We start from the raw sequence: 18,874 nt of genomic DNA on the forward strand, positions 1-18,874 counted from the left end.
AATCCCAGCACTTTGGGTGGCTGAGGTGAGCGGATCACTTGAAGTCAGGAGTTCGAGACCAGCCTGGCCAACATGGAGAAAGCCCATCTCTGACAGAGACAGGAGACAGCCACGAGTTCCCGGTGAAACCTTCAATCTGTAAGGTGGGAAACCTGCTAGCAGGACTCTCTCACTTTGGTGAGAGTTATTTTTCCTTTTCACCCAGTAAATTCCACTTCTCACCCTTCTATGTGTCCATAAGCCTAATCTTTCCTGGTTATGTGACAAGAACCGGTTTCAACCGAACTAAGGAGAAAGTTATACAACATCTCTACCAAAAATACAAAAATTAGCCAGGCATGGTGGCGAGTGCCTCTAATCCCACCTACTCTAGGCAGGAGAATCGCCTGAACCCAGGAGGTGGAGGTTACACCAAGCTGAGATTGAGCCACTGCACTCCAGCCTAGGCAACACAGTGATACTCTGTCTCGAAAAAAAAAAAAAAGAAAGAAAAAAATTTTCCAAATGATAATAAAAATAAATAGATGAGGGAAGCACTGCAAAGAAAGGTCAATCCAGAAATTGTGTGTGCCTTGTTCTTCCAGTAAGATATGAAAGGTCTTCTTTATATATATGAATTCATATATATGAATAGATAATATATAATCATACATATAAGCACATTTTATTCACATAGATCTTTGTACTTTTTAAAAAGTGTTTTCTCATTTATTAGAATTTTTTAACTTATCCTTTTAGAGATGAGATCTCACTGTGCTACCCAGGCTGGAGTGCAGTGGCTATTCCACAGGCATGATCATATCTCACTGCAGTGTCAAACTCCTGGGCCCAAGCAATCCTCCTGCCACAGGCTCCTGAGTAGCTGGCACTACAGGCACACAGCATCATGCCCTAAAGGTATTTTCTCATTTGATCCTCACAACAATCTTGTTTGATGGAGTATATAGATATTACTAATCCCACTTCACAGTTCTGAAGATGAAGATATAGGTAAACTGAGAGTGCTGAACTAACATCGCTTTCCTCCTAATCAGCCCATCCTTCTAGTCCACCACACCACCCTGGCTCTGTAATAATGACTTCTGTTTCACAGTCAATTGACTTCCCATTCAGATTCTCTCTCTGCCCTCTACTTCCCACCCTGTTTTTGTCTGAGTCCCCTCAGTAATTCATATCAACAAACATTCATTAAGTCCCTACTGTGCGCGGAACCCTGGTAATTATTATAGAAGAAACAGAAATGAGTTAAGAGATGGTCCCTGTAATCCCAAAAGGAATGTGTAGAATAAACCAAAATTAGAATGTGACTCAGTTGTATGACAGAAGGAAAAGCAAAATGGTTAGCACAGGAGAGGTGGAGCTTAATTCTACTTGGTAGTCATGAGGGTAAGGAAGGAAACACAAACTTTTCATGGCAGAAGTAGTCTTTAAGCTGAGTCATAAAAGATAAGGTTCAAACAGGAATAGAAGGAGAAATTACATGTAGCAAGAAGAGGGAAAAAATGTAAGGCAAGCCATATATGTGTGAAACGCCTTAGAATGCTTAGCCTGGTGTGACCAGAGCACAGAATACACAAGGGAGTTCAGGAGGGATGAGGCTAGAAAGTACAGTGAGGCCAAATCACTATGGGCCTTCAATGTCATGGCAAAAGCTTTAGAGTTGACTCTGTAAGACAATAAATCAAGAGCCAAAAGATTTGGAGAAGGCAAATGATTGACCCAATCTATATCTTAGGAAGTTGAACTGGAGCAAGACAAGAAATCAGGAGGCATAAAAGCGCAGCTTTAGGCCAGTGATGATAAAAGGGAGAACCGGAGAAAGGGCAATGAAAATAGGAGGTAAGAGGTTAAGAGGCACTTTAGAGCCAGACTCAAAGAAACCTGATAAACATTTAAATATTGGCACTGAGCAAGAACAGGGCACTGAAAAGGATTCTGAGCTTTCTAGTGTGGATGTTTTGGAGGATGGAGATGCCATCAATCAAGATAGAAAAATGCCGAGGTTCATTTTCTTTCCCCTTTTTTTTTTTTTTTTTTTTGTGAGGGTCTCACTCCATCACCCAGGCTGAAGTGTAGTGGCACCATCTTGGCTCACTGCAACCTCCACCTCCCGGGTTCAAGCGATTCTCCCAGCCTCCCATGTAGCTGGGATTACAGGCGCGTGCCACCACACCCGGCTAAGTTTTGTATTTTTAGTAGAGACGGGGTTTCACCATGTTGCCTAGGCTGGTCTCGAACTCCTGACCTCAAGTGATCTGCCCGCCTCAGTCTCACAAAGTGCAGGGATTATACGCATGAGCCACTGCACCCAGTCACTTTTTCTTTTTTTCTCTTTTCTTTTTTGTAGACAGGGTCTTGCTCTGTCACCGAGGCTGGAGTGCAGTGGTGCAATCACAGCTCACTGCAGCCTCAACTTCCTAGACTCAAGTGATCCTCCCACCTCAGCCTCCAGAGTAGCTGGGACCACAGGAATATGCCACCATGTCTGGGTAATTTTTTGTATTTTTTTGCAGAGACGGGGTCTCTTTGTTGCCCAGGCTGATGAACTCCTAGGTTCAAGTGATCCTCCTGCCTCAGCCTCTCAAAGTGCTGGGATTACAGGCATGAGCCACCATACCCAGCCATCTGGGGTTCTTAATATTGTTTATCAGTCACCCTCTTAGAAAAAGAGAAGGATTACCTCGATGGCCTTACCTGAACAACATCAATGCAGGCGTCCAAGTAGATGCAACCTTTCGATTCTTTTGAATTTTTCTCATCTTTATAGGAATTGAGAATATATGAACCATCAGGAAGTTGGGTCAAGTAAAAATATCGTCTCTTGAATACCTACGTGGGGAAAACCCAGCAATGATACATTTGTTACATATACATTGCATTTGAATAGTTTCTCTGAACTAAAAACCTCAAAGGCTTGCCAGGCATTGTGCCTGGACAATCTTCAGACAACCCTGACAAGATGTTAGGAATTATCATTATCTTCATTTTTTTAAGATAGTGAATGAAAGTCACATGATTTACCCTCAGTTAATCAAATACCTAGAGAACAGTAATTAAGATTTAACACTTTGAAATGTATAAAGCATTTTGATATCTGAATCTCCTGACCCTTTCACTATAGCATTCTTTTCCCATTTAATTGCAAACCATGATTAGATCCTTTTAATTTGGTTTCTAGGACCATGAATTCAAGAATAAATATAAAAAGCATACATATACACATATATATACATATATATTATATATACACCCACATTACATGTTTCCATCTCACCTACACTTCCTACTGCACTCATCTACACTGTACCAATGTCCTTGCTTCTGAAAGTCCAGTTTACAGGGCACTCACAAGAAGCACAGACTCATTAGTTGCCTACCAGTTGTTGAGCGCCCCAAGTGCTGACATTTAAATCAACAGTCCTAATGGAACTATGCCGTTTGTTTGGAGTTAGGGATTCACAAGAGTTAAGGAGAAGCCTGTTGCTACAACTCACAGCAAAGCCCACAGGAACGGGAAAAGGTTGGGGACTGCCTGATGAGTTCATGCCGTCCCTCTATTCTCCCCTAAAAACAGACTTTGAGAGCCTGATAAAAGAGGTGAGAAAAGGGATTAGGAGCTCTCTGATGAATTGATGCTTCTTTCAGTAAGTCACAAACTGCAGGCTATGTCAAGCAATTGTCACAGTGAAAGGCAGAGCTTATTCAAGTTGCAATTTCCCAGGATGATAGATCTGAAATCACTTCAGGGTGGGATGGGAAGAGCAGCTAGGAAATAGACTCCTGGTGATTACTGAAGAAATGCATTCCTATGCATCTTGTCTTATTTGAAGAACCTGGCTTTAAAATTTAAGCTTGTCGGCCGGGCGCAGTGGCTCACGCCTGTAATCCCAGCACTTTGGGAGGCCGAGACGGGCAGATCACGAGGTCAGGAGATCGAGACCATCCTGGCTAACACGGTGAAACCCCGTCTCTACTAAAAAATGCAAAAAACTAGCGGGGCGAGGTGGCGGGCGCCTGTAGTCCCAGCTCTTGGGAGGCTGAGGCAGGAGAATGGCGTAAACCCGGGAGGCGGAGCTTGCAGTGAGCCGAGATCCGGCCACTGCACTCCAGCCTGGGTGACAGAGCGAGACTCCGTCTCAAAAAAAAAAAAAAAAAAAAAAATTTTTAAGCTTGTCACTTTTAATCACCCATCTGATTATCCAATATGATCCCCAATCATTTTGAGAACTTTAATTATGCAAAGAGTATTATTTGGCAAGGTCATTCTTGCCAACAACTTAATGTCTGGCAAAGTACCTGAAACATCAATTTATTTATCCGTAGTATGATCAAGCAAAATATATAAAAGCCTTAAGGGGCATTTCTTTTTAGAAAAAAACAGTAAAAATTAATAACATTGATAGTTATTTTTGACTTGTATAAATATCATTGATTTTTTAATGAATGACAAAAATATATATCAGTGTAAGGAATACCCTAACAGGTTAGACTGATAAATGCTACAGTTTCTAGCTCAGGAAGGGGCCATGTAGGCTATATGCTATCAACAGAAAAAAGTCCAGGCCGGGCGCGGTGGCTCACGCCTGTAATCCCAGCACTTTGGGAGGCCGAGGCAGGTGGATCACGAGGTCAGGAGATCGAGACCATCCTGGTTAACACGGTGAAACCCTGTCTCTATTAAAAACTTCAAAAAAATTAGCTGGGCGCGGTGGTGGGCGCCTGTAGTCCCAGCTACTAAGGAGACTGAGGCAGGAGAATGGCACGAACCCGGGAGGCGGAGCTTGCAGTGAGCTGAGATCGCCCCACTGCACTCCAGCCTGGGAGACAGAGCGAGACTCCGTCGCAAAAAAAAAAAAAAAAAGAGTTCAAGCAGAAAACATCACCTTGTTTTGCAATTCCAGTCAATTAAATGTTATTGTATTAGTATGCAAAGGAACAGAAAGAGAATGTGTGGGCACATTTATATCTTTCACATATTTACATATCTCATATATGTGAGAATATATGCATATATTCTCATATTCAATTAATCCACATTTAAGTTTGCTGGAAGAAATCTAGATTAATATTAAAGGAAAATGTTAATCATAATGGTGATGATATATGTATATTTCCTTATTTTATTTTTATTTTTATTAGAGACAGGGTCTCCCTATGTTGCCCACACTGGTCTCAAACTCCTGAACTCAAGGGATCCTTCTGCCTCAGCTCCCCAAAGTGCTAGGATTACAGGCGTGAGCCACACTGCCCGGCCTATTTGCTCATTTTCATGACAATGGTTCACATCTATCATTAAAATCATGAGAATACAAGGCTTAAAATTACATGCTGAGGTCATTTCAAATGAATAAACATGTAATGAGCACTAACTCTGTGTAACACATTGCTTTTTAAAGTTATCACAATAATTACCTATAACAAAATTAAAATACATCTTTCAGGCCAAAAGTAACATGAAAAAAATATGAAAAAATTTAGATTTGAATTGTTCAAATCTAAAACCGAAATTCTGCTGCTTCAGTGGGACAGCCTATAGAATCCACTTGCAGAGTCAACAGCCAGCAACAAAGAGAGAGGCAGAAGAGAAAATACAGAGCAAAACATTTGTGGCATACAGTCAAATTATAGTCTGGGAAATTTTTTTTTCATGTACAGCTGCCTCACCAAGCACAGAAATTCTGTGGCAGCCACCACTTCCAATATTAGCAAAGCACATCATTACAATGGAGATAGGGATATGAAATTACAGCAAATCACTTCCTGTAACATTGCAATTATATCTAAATGTGACACAAGGGTAGGTAGCTTATGAATCTGGGGAGAGAACATGATGCCTGAAAGAGCACTCAGAAAGAGCAGATGCCTGAAAGTCTTATGATACTGATTCTCAGCCAGTATCTCCTGCTAACCAGCAGTGAAATTGTCCTCAAGACTCTGCTTCTCTCAGTTTACTCGCTTGTAAAATGATGAGATCAGACCAGATGATCTGTAAGATCACATTTTTCCACAATCTACAAATAATTTCATTCAACTTGAACAAATAACACAGCAGCCTTCCTAGCCTGGAAGCTACTCTCCCCACGTGATTTCTCATACACTGGAAACACAGAGTTTGGACAGTAAGGAATAGTTTTAAAAGTCATCTCTATGTAGAAATCAGACTCTGCCCAACACATTCTAAGATCTCCTCTCATTCTAATATTTTATGATATATGTTGGGTTTCAACTTCTGAGAAGCTTTTAAGATCTCTTTTGCAAAGAAGAAAGGAATATCCTAAATCTCTCACATGGAAATCAAAGGGAAATCAGAAACATAACTTCCTGGACATTTAAAAAATTTCTACAATGCAGCTATTTAGGGTATAAGTTTAGAGATTTTTTTTTACATTTCTAAAAGAAGACAGGTGTTAAAATAACGACTATACAGAATAATGGTAATTATTCTATACCATACCTGTCATTCGAAGGCTGCAAGTCTTTTGTAACCAATAGCTAATTGTTTTAATACCTCTTGGGGATAAGTATCATTACCCACATTTTACCTAAGAGCAAACTGAGGGACCAAGAGCTCGTTCAAGTTCACACAGGCAGCCAGGAGCGGTGGTTCATGCCTGTAATCCCAACTCTTTGGGAAGCCGAGGCAGGTGGAACATCTGAGGTCAGAAGTTCGAGACCAGCCTGGCCAACATGGTGAAACCGTGTCTCTATTAAAAAAGCAAAAAATTAGCCAGGCATGGTGGCACACCCCTGTAAACCCAGCTACTCAGGAGGCTGAGGTGAGAGAATTACTTGAACCCGGGAAGTGGAGGCTGCAGTGAGCCGAGATCACACCACTGTACTCCAGCCTGGGCGAGAGAGCAAGGCCCCGTCTCAAAAAAAAAAAAAAAGTTCACATAGGCAAGTCACTGATAGAACTGAAATCAGAATAGGATAATGGCTACAAAGAGAATCTTGCCCAAATCCTCCAATGGCTTCCCATCTTACTTTACAGTAAGATCTAAAATCCTCACCATAGCCCAGAACACTGTACAGGATCTGGCCTCAGATTACTTGTTGGATTTTATTTCCTTTCTTTTTCTTTCTTTCTTTCTTTCTTTTTTTTTCTTTTTTGAGACAGAGTCTCACTCTGTCGTCCAGGTTGGTGTGCAGTGGTGCGATCTCGGCTCACTGCAAGCTCCACCTCCCAGGTTCACGCCATTCTCCTGCCTCAGCCTCCTGAGTAGCTGGGACTACAGGCGCCCGTCACCATGCCCGGCTAATTTTTTTGTATTTTTAGTACAGACGGGGTTTCACCATGTTAGCCAGGATGGTCTCAATCTCCTGACCTCATGATCCACCCGCCTTGGCCTCCCAAAGTGTTGGGATTACAGGCATGAGCCACCTTGCCCAGCCTTCCTTGGACTCTATTTCTAATCTTTCTGCTCCAGCTACACTGGCTTATCTGCTGTTACTCAAATATCTCAAGTGAGCTCCTTCAGGTCTCTGTACTTCCTGTTTCCTCAGCCTAGAATCCTCTTTCCTCACTATCCACACAGTTTACTTTCTTACTCCTTTCAGGTCTTTGCTTGAATCTCCCCTCCTCTGGGAGGCCTTCTGTACCACCTGCCCTCATCATAGCACCCAGTTATGTCTTTTTCATGGAGTGATCCCTACACAAATATGTTATTCATCTATCCGTTTTATTTGCCATCTCTTTCTAGCCCATGAAGTTTCATGTTTCATCTACGGCTGTTATCCCCCCAGTACCTGTAACAATGCCTGGACTCAGTAAAATGCTTCAAAATGAATAAACAATGAATGAATAATCCCATTTCCAGCACAGATTCCCCAGCAGATTCTCCAGTGGTTTCATCCAACACAATTGCGTTTCTCTGTAATGCCCATACTCTTCTTCCTCCTCCTCCTTGTCTTTATTATTTTTGTTAGATGGTGAACACAGCCGAAAATGCCCCACCTTACTCAGTGAAGAGTGGCCCATTCAGACCACCCACAAGAATAAAACAGAGAACAAGCCAAAGGATTTGATTCTATAGGATCAGGTCCTGCCAAGTCTGCTGAAGGTCCCAAGCTGTTGGAATGACAAACTGTTTTTTTTTTTTCTGGAGACAGAGCCATGCTCTGTTGCCCAGGCTATAGTGCAGTGGTATGATCTCGGCTTACTGTAACCTCCGCCTCCTAGATTCAAGCAATTCTCCTGCCTCAGCCTCCCAAGTAGCTGGGATTACAGGCGCATGCCACCACACCTAGCTAATCTCACCACCACACCCGACTATTTTTGGCATTTTTAGTAGAGATGGGGTTTCACCATATTGGCCAGGCTGCTCTTGAACTCCCGGCCTCAAGTGATCTACCCACAGTCTCCCAAAGTGCTGGGACTACAGGTGTGAGCCACTGTGCCTGGCCAGATGACAACCTTTTTGAACTCCTTCTGGAGCAGGAACAGAGGCCTTTTGTCATTCGGCTGCATCAAAGATTAAACAAAGGAAGGAAAGTTGGAGCACTTAGTATCCTCAAAGTAGGAAAACGGCTGGGGGTGGCGGCTCACGTCTGTAATCCCAGCACTCTGGGAGGCCCATGCCGGTGGATCACCTGAGGTCAGGAGTTCGAGACCAGCATGGCCAACGTGGTGAAACCCCGTCTCTACTAAAAGTACAAAACTTAGTCGGGTGTGGTGGTGTGCACCTGTAATCCCAGTTACTTGAGAGGCTGAGGCTGGAGAAGTGCTTGAACCCAGGAGGCAGAGGCTGCAGTGAGCAGAGATTGCGCCACTGCACTCCAGCCTGGGTGACAGAGCGAGATCTTGTGTCCAAAAAAAAAGAAAAGAAAAGAAAGTAGGAAAATCTTTTATCATTCTATCCAACAAATCCCAAGAGTGTTTACCTATTGTGTGTTACCTAGAGGGGTAATTATTTACTGCTAAATTGCATGAACTAGAAACCCTTAGAAAGGATGCTTCAAAGGTTTAGAGGCGGAGTAGGTAGGCCAGGAGCAATGTAGAAATGATGTGGGGGAACTTGCCTAATGTCTCAGACAGAACACAATGGAAGAGCCAGCAAGGAAAAGGAGAAAGCAGGAGAGACAGAGACACACTGGGTCTTAGAACTGTTCTGCACAAAAATGAAAGAAACAATGAGGAAAAAAACCACAGGACTTAGAAAAGTGAGTTGCAGTAATAATACCAGAATGCCAGGAACTTCATCCTGCTGAAGATCCCCTACCACTACGTTGGTAACCTGATACATCACTCACCTCTCTCCCTCATGTCATTTACAGTCCTATCAAGTTTGTTTGTTTTGTTTTTTTCCTTTCGAGATGAAGTCTTACTCTGTCGCCCAGGCTGGAGTGCAGTAGCACGATCTCAGCTCACTGCAACCTCAGCCTCCTGGGTTCAAGTGATCCTCCCACCTCAGTCTCTCAAGTGGGTGGGACTACAGGTGTGTGTCACCATACCTGGCTAAGCTTTTTGTATTTTTGGTGGAGACACGGTTTCACCATGTTGCCCAGTCTGGTCTCGAACTCCTGACCTCAAGTGATTCTTCTGGCTTGGCCTCCCAAAGTGCTGGCATTACAGGCATGAGCCACCATACCCGGGCCCAAGTTTTAATATATGGCACTGTCCTACCCACTGAGAAACTGAGTAAAAATCAAATAGCTTTTCTTAAATAATTCTACCAAATCTGGGCACTGAAGAGTTCTTCAACTATTTGATTTAAAGCAAAGTCTAGTAGGAGGGGTCTACAATCCACCTTTCTCATTAAACACAAATTATTTTATCAGATGTATTTCAGCACGGCATAACACTGCTCAAATAATCAATGACTCTCAATTACTCACATAATAAGGCACACATGCCAGATACTGGCATTCAAGGCCCTCCCACAACCCTAATAATATAAAATAACAACAATTGCTAACATCTGTGGGGTGCTTTGTGCATTATGGTCTCTGGTTAAGTGCTTTCCTTGTATTATTTCATTGAATCCTAAGTAACAATTTGTGTGGTCATTACTGTTATGCCCTCCATGTTACAGAAGAGAAATGGAGGCACAAGGTGATACCAAAGGACCAAACCAACTTCATCTCCCATGACTACTCAGCTTCACCTAACCATTCTGCCTTATACATATTACCTGGCACATTCACTTTTCTTCTTTCTGATTCACTTCCTTCAAGGTCCCGCCTTCTTCAAGAAGCCTTCTCTGACCCCAGGCCACAATGATCTAGATTCATGTAGCACTTGGTCACTGTACCATCTTTAAACAATTATTGTTAGTGTGTGTCTCACCTCCCCAAAAAGGTGTTTTTTTGTTTTTTTGTTTTTTGCTTTTTTGTTTTTTTGGGTTTTTTTGAGACAGAGTCTCACTTGTTGCCCAGGTTGGAGTGCAGCGGTGTGATCTCAGCTCACCACAACCTCTGCCTCCCGGGTTCAAGCGATTCTCGTGCCTCAGCCTCCCGAGTAGCTGATATTACAGGTGCACGCCATCACGCCTGGCTAATTTTTGTATTTTTAGTAGAGACAGCGTTTCACTATGTTGGCCAGGCTGGTCTCGAACTTTTGACCTCAAGTTATCAGCCCACCTCGGCCTCCCAAAGTGCTGGGATTACAGGTGTGAGCCACTGTGCCCAGCCCACCGTCCCAAAAAGGTTTTAAGCTCTACATCTGACACTTCTCTCTACCCTTCAAAATGCTAATACCTTGTATTAACAAGGCATTCAATATCTATTTGATAGCCAGGCGTGGTGGAATGCACCTGTAGTCCCAGGTACTTGGGAGCCTGAGGAGGAGAATCGCTTCAGCCCAGGTGTTGGAGGGTGCAAGGAGCTACGATTGTGCCACTGCACTCTAGCCAGGGCAATATAGTAAGACCTTGTCTCTGAAAAAATTAAATTAAGAAATTACCTATTTGGTCATGAATTGGTTGATACCCAATAGTGTCTGACACATAGGAAGCACCTAATAAATGGTTTTTGAGAAGTAATATGAATGAGGGAAAACAAAACATAAAAAACAAATCAGTGAAAAAATCTCTTATGCATAATAAAGGAATGCAATCCATTTGTTAGCTGTAAGAGACAGTCTGGTAGATTTGAGAATACAGTTGGACTAACATATGAAAAATAAAATATTTTCTCTTCCTTTCGTTCTAATACACATAGTGACCTTGACCTCCTAGCAATTATTTTAATATCTTATGTGCTTTCTTAGGTCAAATCCTCTTTTGATTTGATGTTCTCCCACTGCAGAGGAGGGAGAATCCCTCCTGGAAGAGTTAAGGAGTTAAGGACTTTTGGACTCTGGATATATAACAAATGGCTCTCTTTTGTGCCAAAAAAAATTTTAAAGGGCACTAGAAGTGAGTCATACATCAACCAGTTGAACTTGCAACCCCGATATCATATCAAGGCACTTCAACGTTTAATTGCTGAGAATGGGGAGGAGAGAGCTAGAGGAATGTGACCAAATTGAGCCAAAAAGATGCATAAAGGTGGGTGTCCCAGGAGTTGGCCAAGAATCTGCAGCAATTTTTCAAAAATGCAAAAACCACCCTGAAGATTAAATTCCTCCATATATCATTATATCTCTTAGGAAAAAATAGTTCTAAATACCAGGGGAAGGCTATGTCCAATATCACAGCTATCTAAGCCCACATTAAATTCCTTCGTTGATATGAAAAGAAGTTGAATAAAGCAGATGTCTCTAGCAGCTACTTGGGAAAGAGAGGATATAAATGAATAGGGGTCTGTTAGGATTGCGGTTTCTATCTAAAGGATCATGCATTCTCTACGACATCTTAAAACTTCTCTCTAATACTTTTCCAGGAATTGAAGAGTGGCAACAAGGTACATCCTCATTAACTAGAAACCACAAATTGAAGAAATTAACCGCTATGATAAGGCTTGTCCTGTTTTAACCTGAATACAAAGAACAGAGCAAATTATAAGTGCTAAATGTTCACTGCACCCAAACAACCAACAAAGCGTTGGTTTTGTTTGTTTGTTTGTTTCGTTTTGTTTTGTTTTGTTTTTAAAGGGATGAGGTCTCGCTTTGTGCCCAGGCTGGAGTGCAGTGGCACAATCACAGCTCACTGCAGGTTCAAACTCCTGGGCTCAATTCAAACTCCTGGGCTCATGTGATCCTCCTGACTCAGCCTCTTGAGTAGCTGGGATTACAGGCACATGCCACCACACCCAGCGCAACGGAGCTTTTGCAAGAACTGCATGATACCAGCATCCTCTTCAGTGAGAGGAAGTGCTTGGGCACGGAGCACTGTGACTCGTGGAGTGATGCACATTATTCGCAACTTTCCTGTAGCCCAGGCTCCTCAGGGCAAGTTTCTCAGCCAACAATGAGGTTATACTCAGCAAGCACTTCTGGGAAAATATGCCCATTTCAGAAGGTGGTGTAGATTATATCTTAACAACTGACCAGAGGAGGTGGAAAGCTATATATTGGGGAAAATATAAATTTTTATTCCATAAATATGGGGTCTTATAATCTTCCAATACGAAGAATTCAGCCTAGTTCCTCTACCAGCCCGTCTTTTACCTAGAGCCCATCGACTTGAATGCATTGCAAGTCATTGCAAGAACCATCGACTTGAATGTTCTTGCAAAACTGGCAAGCTAGCTAGGAAGGTTGAACTTTCTAAAGCAACCCATATACAAATTACTTTGGCTATATTATTTAGGTTGCATTAAAACCATGTGGTTGCCTTTCTCAAAAGATCTTATAAAGTTGGAATCTTCTAATTCCCTTTTATCAACTGCACTTTGCTGAGTCTCTTCTAATACTCTTTTAGTTTGTTTGCGCCTGCATTATTCCTCCTCATGCTATTCGGTCTCCTCCTCCTCTTTTTGGGAATGCAGTGTCAAACCATGCTTCAAGGCAATTGTGCGGTAACGTCATCCAATCACCTGGCCTCCCTCATGGGGCTCGGTGATCTCCATAAGCCTCAGGTGGCTGGACCTGGGGTGCAAGCCTCATGCTTCTTTCATGTTGCAGAGGCCGGTTTGGTCAACCAGGCTGTGACACTGGGGCCAGGATTCTTTCTTCCATGGTCAGTGTCCGGAAAACTAACTCGGAATCTCATTTGCAGAAATCAGGACGAGATTGTGCGCCAATTTCAAACTCAAAGAACTGATTATGTGCAAGATTGAGTATTGCTCTGTCACTCAGAGGCTGGGCACAGTGTGCAATCACAGCTCTGCGGCGCCAGACCTCGACCGGCAAGTCACTCCTCAGCTGCTCGGCACGTGTCTGAACATCGTCCTGCAGCCAGTTAATTTTTATTTTTGAAGACACAGGGTCTTGCTATGTTGCCCAGGCTGGTTTTAGACTCCCGATGCCAGCCGTCTCCGCCGCACCCGGCCAGGTGCCGGGTTGCGAGGCGTGAAGAACTTTCCCGCCCTGCACATAATTTTTAAAATTTAGAAATTTCTTAATGAATAAAGACCCTTAAACGTACACCTCTCTCTAAAAGGCATCAAGATGCCTTGCTTTTATTCCCTAGCAATTCCAGAGGGATCTGCAGGCCAGTGTCAAGCCACAGGGCATCAAATAAGCTCAGATAAAACACAGGGAAGAAGCTTGGCTTATGGAGGCTGTTATTTGCCACTGAGTCATGATTAACAACCAGATCTGCTGCTGCTTCCCAGTTAGTCTGCTGTGAGTGTGCAGAGGCTATCAAAGCTTGGATTTTCCAAAAAGAAAAGATTCTTTTATCTCAACTCTGCAAGCTCTGGCCCTGAGGTGCTAGTTGCTAAATCTACCAATGCTTCTTACCAGTGTGGGCTGGAGTTCCTAGCGGGCAGGGAACTCCAGATGCTCTAAGGATAAACCTGCCTCCAGGATTGGGGAAATGACTCAGATAATAGCACACCTGAGTCATCTTCCCATTTGCTTATGAGCTTCATTAGTATTCTTCACTTCAAACATTACCATAGTAGAAAAAAATACATAGAAACTTTCCTTTCAGAGTGTCTCAAACTCTGTCAACCCTTTGTCTCAGTTCTTCTGCCTCCGCCTTTTCCAATTATCCAAGAGCTGGGTCAGCTGCTCACCCCATCTTTAGCTTTAGCCTCCTATGCCTGAAACAATCCAGACTTGACGCAGGAAAAACGTATACGATCCCCCACCCTGTAACAGAGCACTGAAAGGTACAAACCAGACTCTCCCAGTGTGCCTTGTTTCATAGGCCTGGACTTGTGCTTTGGCCCTCACTTCAAGTTCTAGCCTGGAAACTATATAACTGCTCCCCCTTTTCAATCCTCTGCCCTGTACACTCACATGCCCTGTATTGATACAGAAAGAGAACATGAAAAAATGATGTGTCAACACTGCAGTTCCAATTAATTTCAATAACGTTGAACTAAATAACAGTTAAAACATGTTTTTGGTTTTTTTTTTGTTTTTTTGAGGTAAGGTGTCACTCTGTCACCCAGGCTGGAGTGCAGTGGTGCAATCTTGCTCACTACAGCCTCGACCTCCCAGGCTGAAGTGATCCTCCCTCCCACTTCAATGTCCCAAGTACCTGGGACTACAGGGGAGCACCACTTCACATGGCTAATTTTGTTTGTTTTTGTAGAGACAGGGTCTCGCTATGTTGCCTAGGCTGGTCTTAAACTCCTGGGTTCAAGTGATCCTCCTGCATTGGCCTCCCAAAGTGCTGGGATTACAGGCATGAGCCACTACGCCTGGCCCAAAATACAATTATTATAGGAAAAAGTAATATTGGCAAAACGCCTCAGAAGGTTGTAGCTGAACCTTCCTCTGATTCCCATTCTAGCTGTGACAAATTCTGAAATACAACACTACTGCTATGGCTCAGGAGATGAAATCAGAAGAGTAAAGGATATATATTTAGCTCCCAGAAATCCAAAATGGAGATTCATAATCTATAATGGAAAAGAGTGGGGATAAATGAAACTCATAACCAGAAACAGTTCCCAAACCTCAATATGGCCTTTGCATTTCAAAGTATTTCCTATTAATTTTTTTTAAGCTGTGCAGTAGCCAGGCATGGTGGCTGATGCCTGTAATCCCAGAATTTTGGGAGGACAAGGTGGGAGGATCACTTGAGTCCAAGAGTTTGAGACCAGCCTGCACAACATAGGGAGACCCCATCTCTACCAAAAACAAACAAACAAAAAAACAAACAAAATTAGCTGGGCATGGTGCTATGTGCCTGTGGTCCCAGCTACTTGGGAGGCTGAAGTGGGAGGACTTGAGCCTGGGAGTTTGAGACCGCAGTGAGCCGTGATCACGCCACTGCACTCCAGCCTGGGCGACACAGTGAGACTCTGTCTCAAAACCAAATAAATAAATGATAAAAATAAAGACAAAAGTTGTATAGCTTCCTATAATCAATTAACTTGGTTTATTCCTCTTTCCCTTCCTTTGCCTACTGTTTGGTAGAGGTTTTAAAAAGAAAGAAATAGGCCAAGCACAGTGGCTCACACCTGTAATCCCAGTACTTTGGGAGGCCGAGGCGGATGGATCACTTGAGATCAGGAGTTCGAGACGAGCCTGGCCAACATGGTGAGACCCCGTCTCTAATAAAAATACAAAAATTAGCCAGGCATGGTGGCGTGCGCCTGTAATCCCAGCTACACAGGAGGCTGAGGCAGGAGAGTGGCTTAAACCCGGGAGGTGGAGGTTGCAGTGAGCTGAGATTGCACCTCTGCACTCCATCCTGGTGCAACAGAGCCAGGAGACATCTCAAAAATAATAATAATAATAATAATAATAAATGTTTTTATATGTTAATGATCTCTCTCTCTCTCACACAAACACACACACACACACACACACACACAGCCAGAATATGAGCAGCTGAGGATAAAAAGAGGCAAAGCAAAGAGTCTAGCTCAGCTACAGCAAAACAACAATTAGCTGGAGACAAGTGGCAGCTGTCCCCTTCAGCTGTGGGCTATGTGGTCACCAGGTTGCCTTGGACTCACCACACTCTATGAATGTATGGCTCCTGCCTGGCCACTGTTAGTGCTAGAGTTCCCAAGCTCAGGGAGATGAAACCCACAAGCTGAACAATCAACCTTTGCCTAGTTTGTGTTAGTTTCCTATTGCTGTTGTAATAAATTACCACAAATTTGATGGCTTAAAATAGCATAAATTTATTATCTTATAGTTTCGCAGGTTAGAAGTCTGACATGGGTCTCACGGGGCTAAAATCAAGGTGTCAGCGGGGCTATGTTCCTTTCTGGATGCATGCATCCATTTTCTTGCCTTTTCCGGCTTCTAGAAGCTGCCTGCATTTCTCGGCCTGTGACTTCTTTCTGTATCCTCAAAGCCAGCAACGCAGCATCTCTCTCTGGCCCTCCTTCTGTTCTCACATCTCTTTCCCTGACTGTCCTTTTCTGCCTCCCTCTTCCACTTACGGGGTTCTTGAAATTGCACTGGGCCCACCCACATAATTGAGGATACCCTCCCTCCTGTCGATTAGTGATTTTAATTCCTCTTTGCCATGTAGGGGACCACTGACTGTTCCAAGGATGAAGACATGGACATCTTTGAGAGGCCATCAATTCCTCCTATCACATCCATCAATCAATGTGTATTTCACAAATTATGAGAGAAAATGTAAAGCATGTGCTTTTTGCCTTATATGGACTCCTATAAAATTAGAAGTTATTTGTAAGGCAAATTAAAGTTGAAAGGTATTAAACGAAAGGAATCTCTGGCGAACTATTCTGTAAAGATATTAATTTCCTAACATCTTATCTTATGAATCCAGATTTTCACACATTTACTTAATGTGGGGCTAAGGCTTAAATGTGGGTAAAACCATTCATTCATTCATGCATTTATTTATTTAATTTAGAGACAGTATCTTATTCTGTTGCCCAGGCTGGAGTGCAGTGGCGCGATCATAGCTCACTGCAGCCTCGAATTCCTGGGCTCCAGTGATCCTCCTGCCTTGGCCTCTCAAAGTGCTGGGATTACAGGTGTGAGCCCCCTGCCCGGCCCTATTTGAATATTTTGAGAATGTTTGGGAAGGGGAATGCAGTCAAAAACTATACAACCATTTTCTGATAATCCACACAGAAATGTAACCTTCACACGTACATTTCTGAACCTGATAACTCTGGTAGGAAATACATTGTAATAAAGCCTTGAGTCTCATTCAGCTGGTGAGCACTGACAGTATACTGGTTAAGAGCATAGGCTCTGACTACAGCCTACCTAGGTCCAAATCCTACCTCTGAAAACTTGGAGCTGTGTGACCTTTGGTTAATTATTGAATTTCTCTGAGCTTCACTTTCCAAATCTATAAACTAAGAATAGTCAGCAGTACATATTGCATAGGGCAGCCATGAGAATTAAACAAGATACAGAATATAAAACACCCAGTATGGTGCCTAGTACATATTAAGTCCTCAATAAATGGGTTCTCTTATTATCACCACTTGCTGAGGCCCATGCTTAGGTGCAAGCGATATACAGGAAGCATCCTACAACTTGGATTCATTATTTTCAGGGCTTGAAAATGAAAGTGAGAACAGGACATGATCACCGAAGGGAAGGCAGCAGGCAAAATATTAAATTAAGATAAAATTTGAGTCTTCCCTTGGTAGGTACCCATGGTTTCTACTTGCAGCCTGTGTGAAAGATAGAATGACCTTCAATACTTAATGCAAGTGTGAATCATCCTCAGAAAACCACATGATTTTATATTGAATATCTGAAAGAACAGTTATATTTGGTATCAGAGCATAATTTGTTTTTCTGCTCAGAATCCTCATGTAACTTGTTTTCTTTTTGGATTTTAACGGCTCTTTACAGCCTCCCAAATAAGTGAACCTCATGTCCAAGGTGTTCAAGGCTCTGCAGAATTTTTCCTTTTTTGTAAAAAAAAAAAAAAAAAAAAGTATCTATTTATCTTTGAGATACACTCTCTATCTGCTGCCAGGCTGGAGTGCAGTGGTGCCATCTCGGTTCACTGCAACCTCCGTCTCCCAGGCTCAAGGGATTCTCCCACCTCAGTCTCCTGAGTATCGGGGACTACAGGTGTGTGCTATCACGCCAGGCTAATTTTTGTATCTTTTGTAGAGACGGGGTTTCATCATACTGCACAGGCTGGTCTCGAACTCCTGACCTCAAGCAATCCACCCACCTTGGCCTCCCAAAGGAGGAGGGACTACAGGTGTGAGCTACTGCACCCAGCCCAATGTTACTCTTTTCAACGTTTCAACTTTTATCTCACATAAACCCCTTATGCAAACTCACTATCCTGCCAAATTACAAAACTGTCTAGTTAGGCTGTTCTGACTGCACTAAAGGACTGCTTTGTATACTAGTTAAAATAGTATATTTCTTGTCTAGTCCGGAGGCTGAGACCAGGGACCCCATCTTAGATATCTACATATTTCCCCACAGTGACTAATATGTAATAAGCACCTAATTAATGTTTGCTAAAGAAATGGATTACTTGTCCTTCCACTCATTAAGGTCATTTCTACATATGAAACTTTGATGCCCATTTTTCAAAGCTATTTTCCTCCTTCAACTGACAGCCTCCTTTTTAAACATCCTGATTCACCAGATAATCATTACATTATATGTCTTTAAAAAAGTTACACTTCTAAATTTATCCTGATGTTTTAGATTTTTTAAATTCCATACGTCTGTGAGAATCCTCTCCTTTTTTTTTTTTTTTGCTAGGGCTCTTTGTAAAATAAATATTGTTTCCAGATAGGCTACTTAATGCCAATATCGTTAAAATGATGGAATAATATAATAACTACTTCCTACCTTCATGGTTACTGTGATGGTGCTATTTACATTTGCTTTATGCAACCAGCCTTGTTTTATCACACCACCCTTCTGAGAACATAAAGAAGATGAGTCCTGAAATAG

At 42.6% G+C, this 18,874-nt stretch overlaps 1 protein-coding gene across 5 annotated transcripts in view; it reads right to left on the reverse strand.

The window, feature by feature from the left end:
• Window positions 1-18,874, reverse strand: part of DOCK11 (dedicator of cytokinesis 11) — a 189,428-nt gene that overhangs the window by 119,922 nt on the left and 50,632 nt on the right. For 4 of the 5 annotated variants that reach the window (XM_021932583.2, XM_021932581.2, XM_021932582.2 and 1 more), the window contains exons 6-7: window positions 18,770-18,865; window positions 2,695-2,829 (exon numbers count right to left, since the gene is read on the reverse strand). In XM_021932583.2, coding sequence (XP_021788275.1) covers window positions 2,695-2,829; window positions 18,770-18,865 — 231 coding nt within the window. The remainder of the gene's footprint in view (window positions 1-2,694; window positions 2,830-18,769; window positions 18,866-18,874) is intronic. The other variant, XM_021932585.2, reaches the window with a different exon arrangement.

This window comes from Papio anubis, chromosome X (assembly GCF_008728515.1).
Source record: "Papio anubis isolate 15944 chromosome X, Panubis1.0, whole genome shotgun sequence".
Taxonomy (NCBI): Eukaryota; Metazoa; Chordata; class Mammalia; order Primates; family Cercopithecidae; genus Papio; species Papio anubis.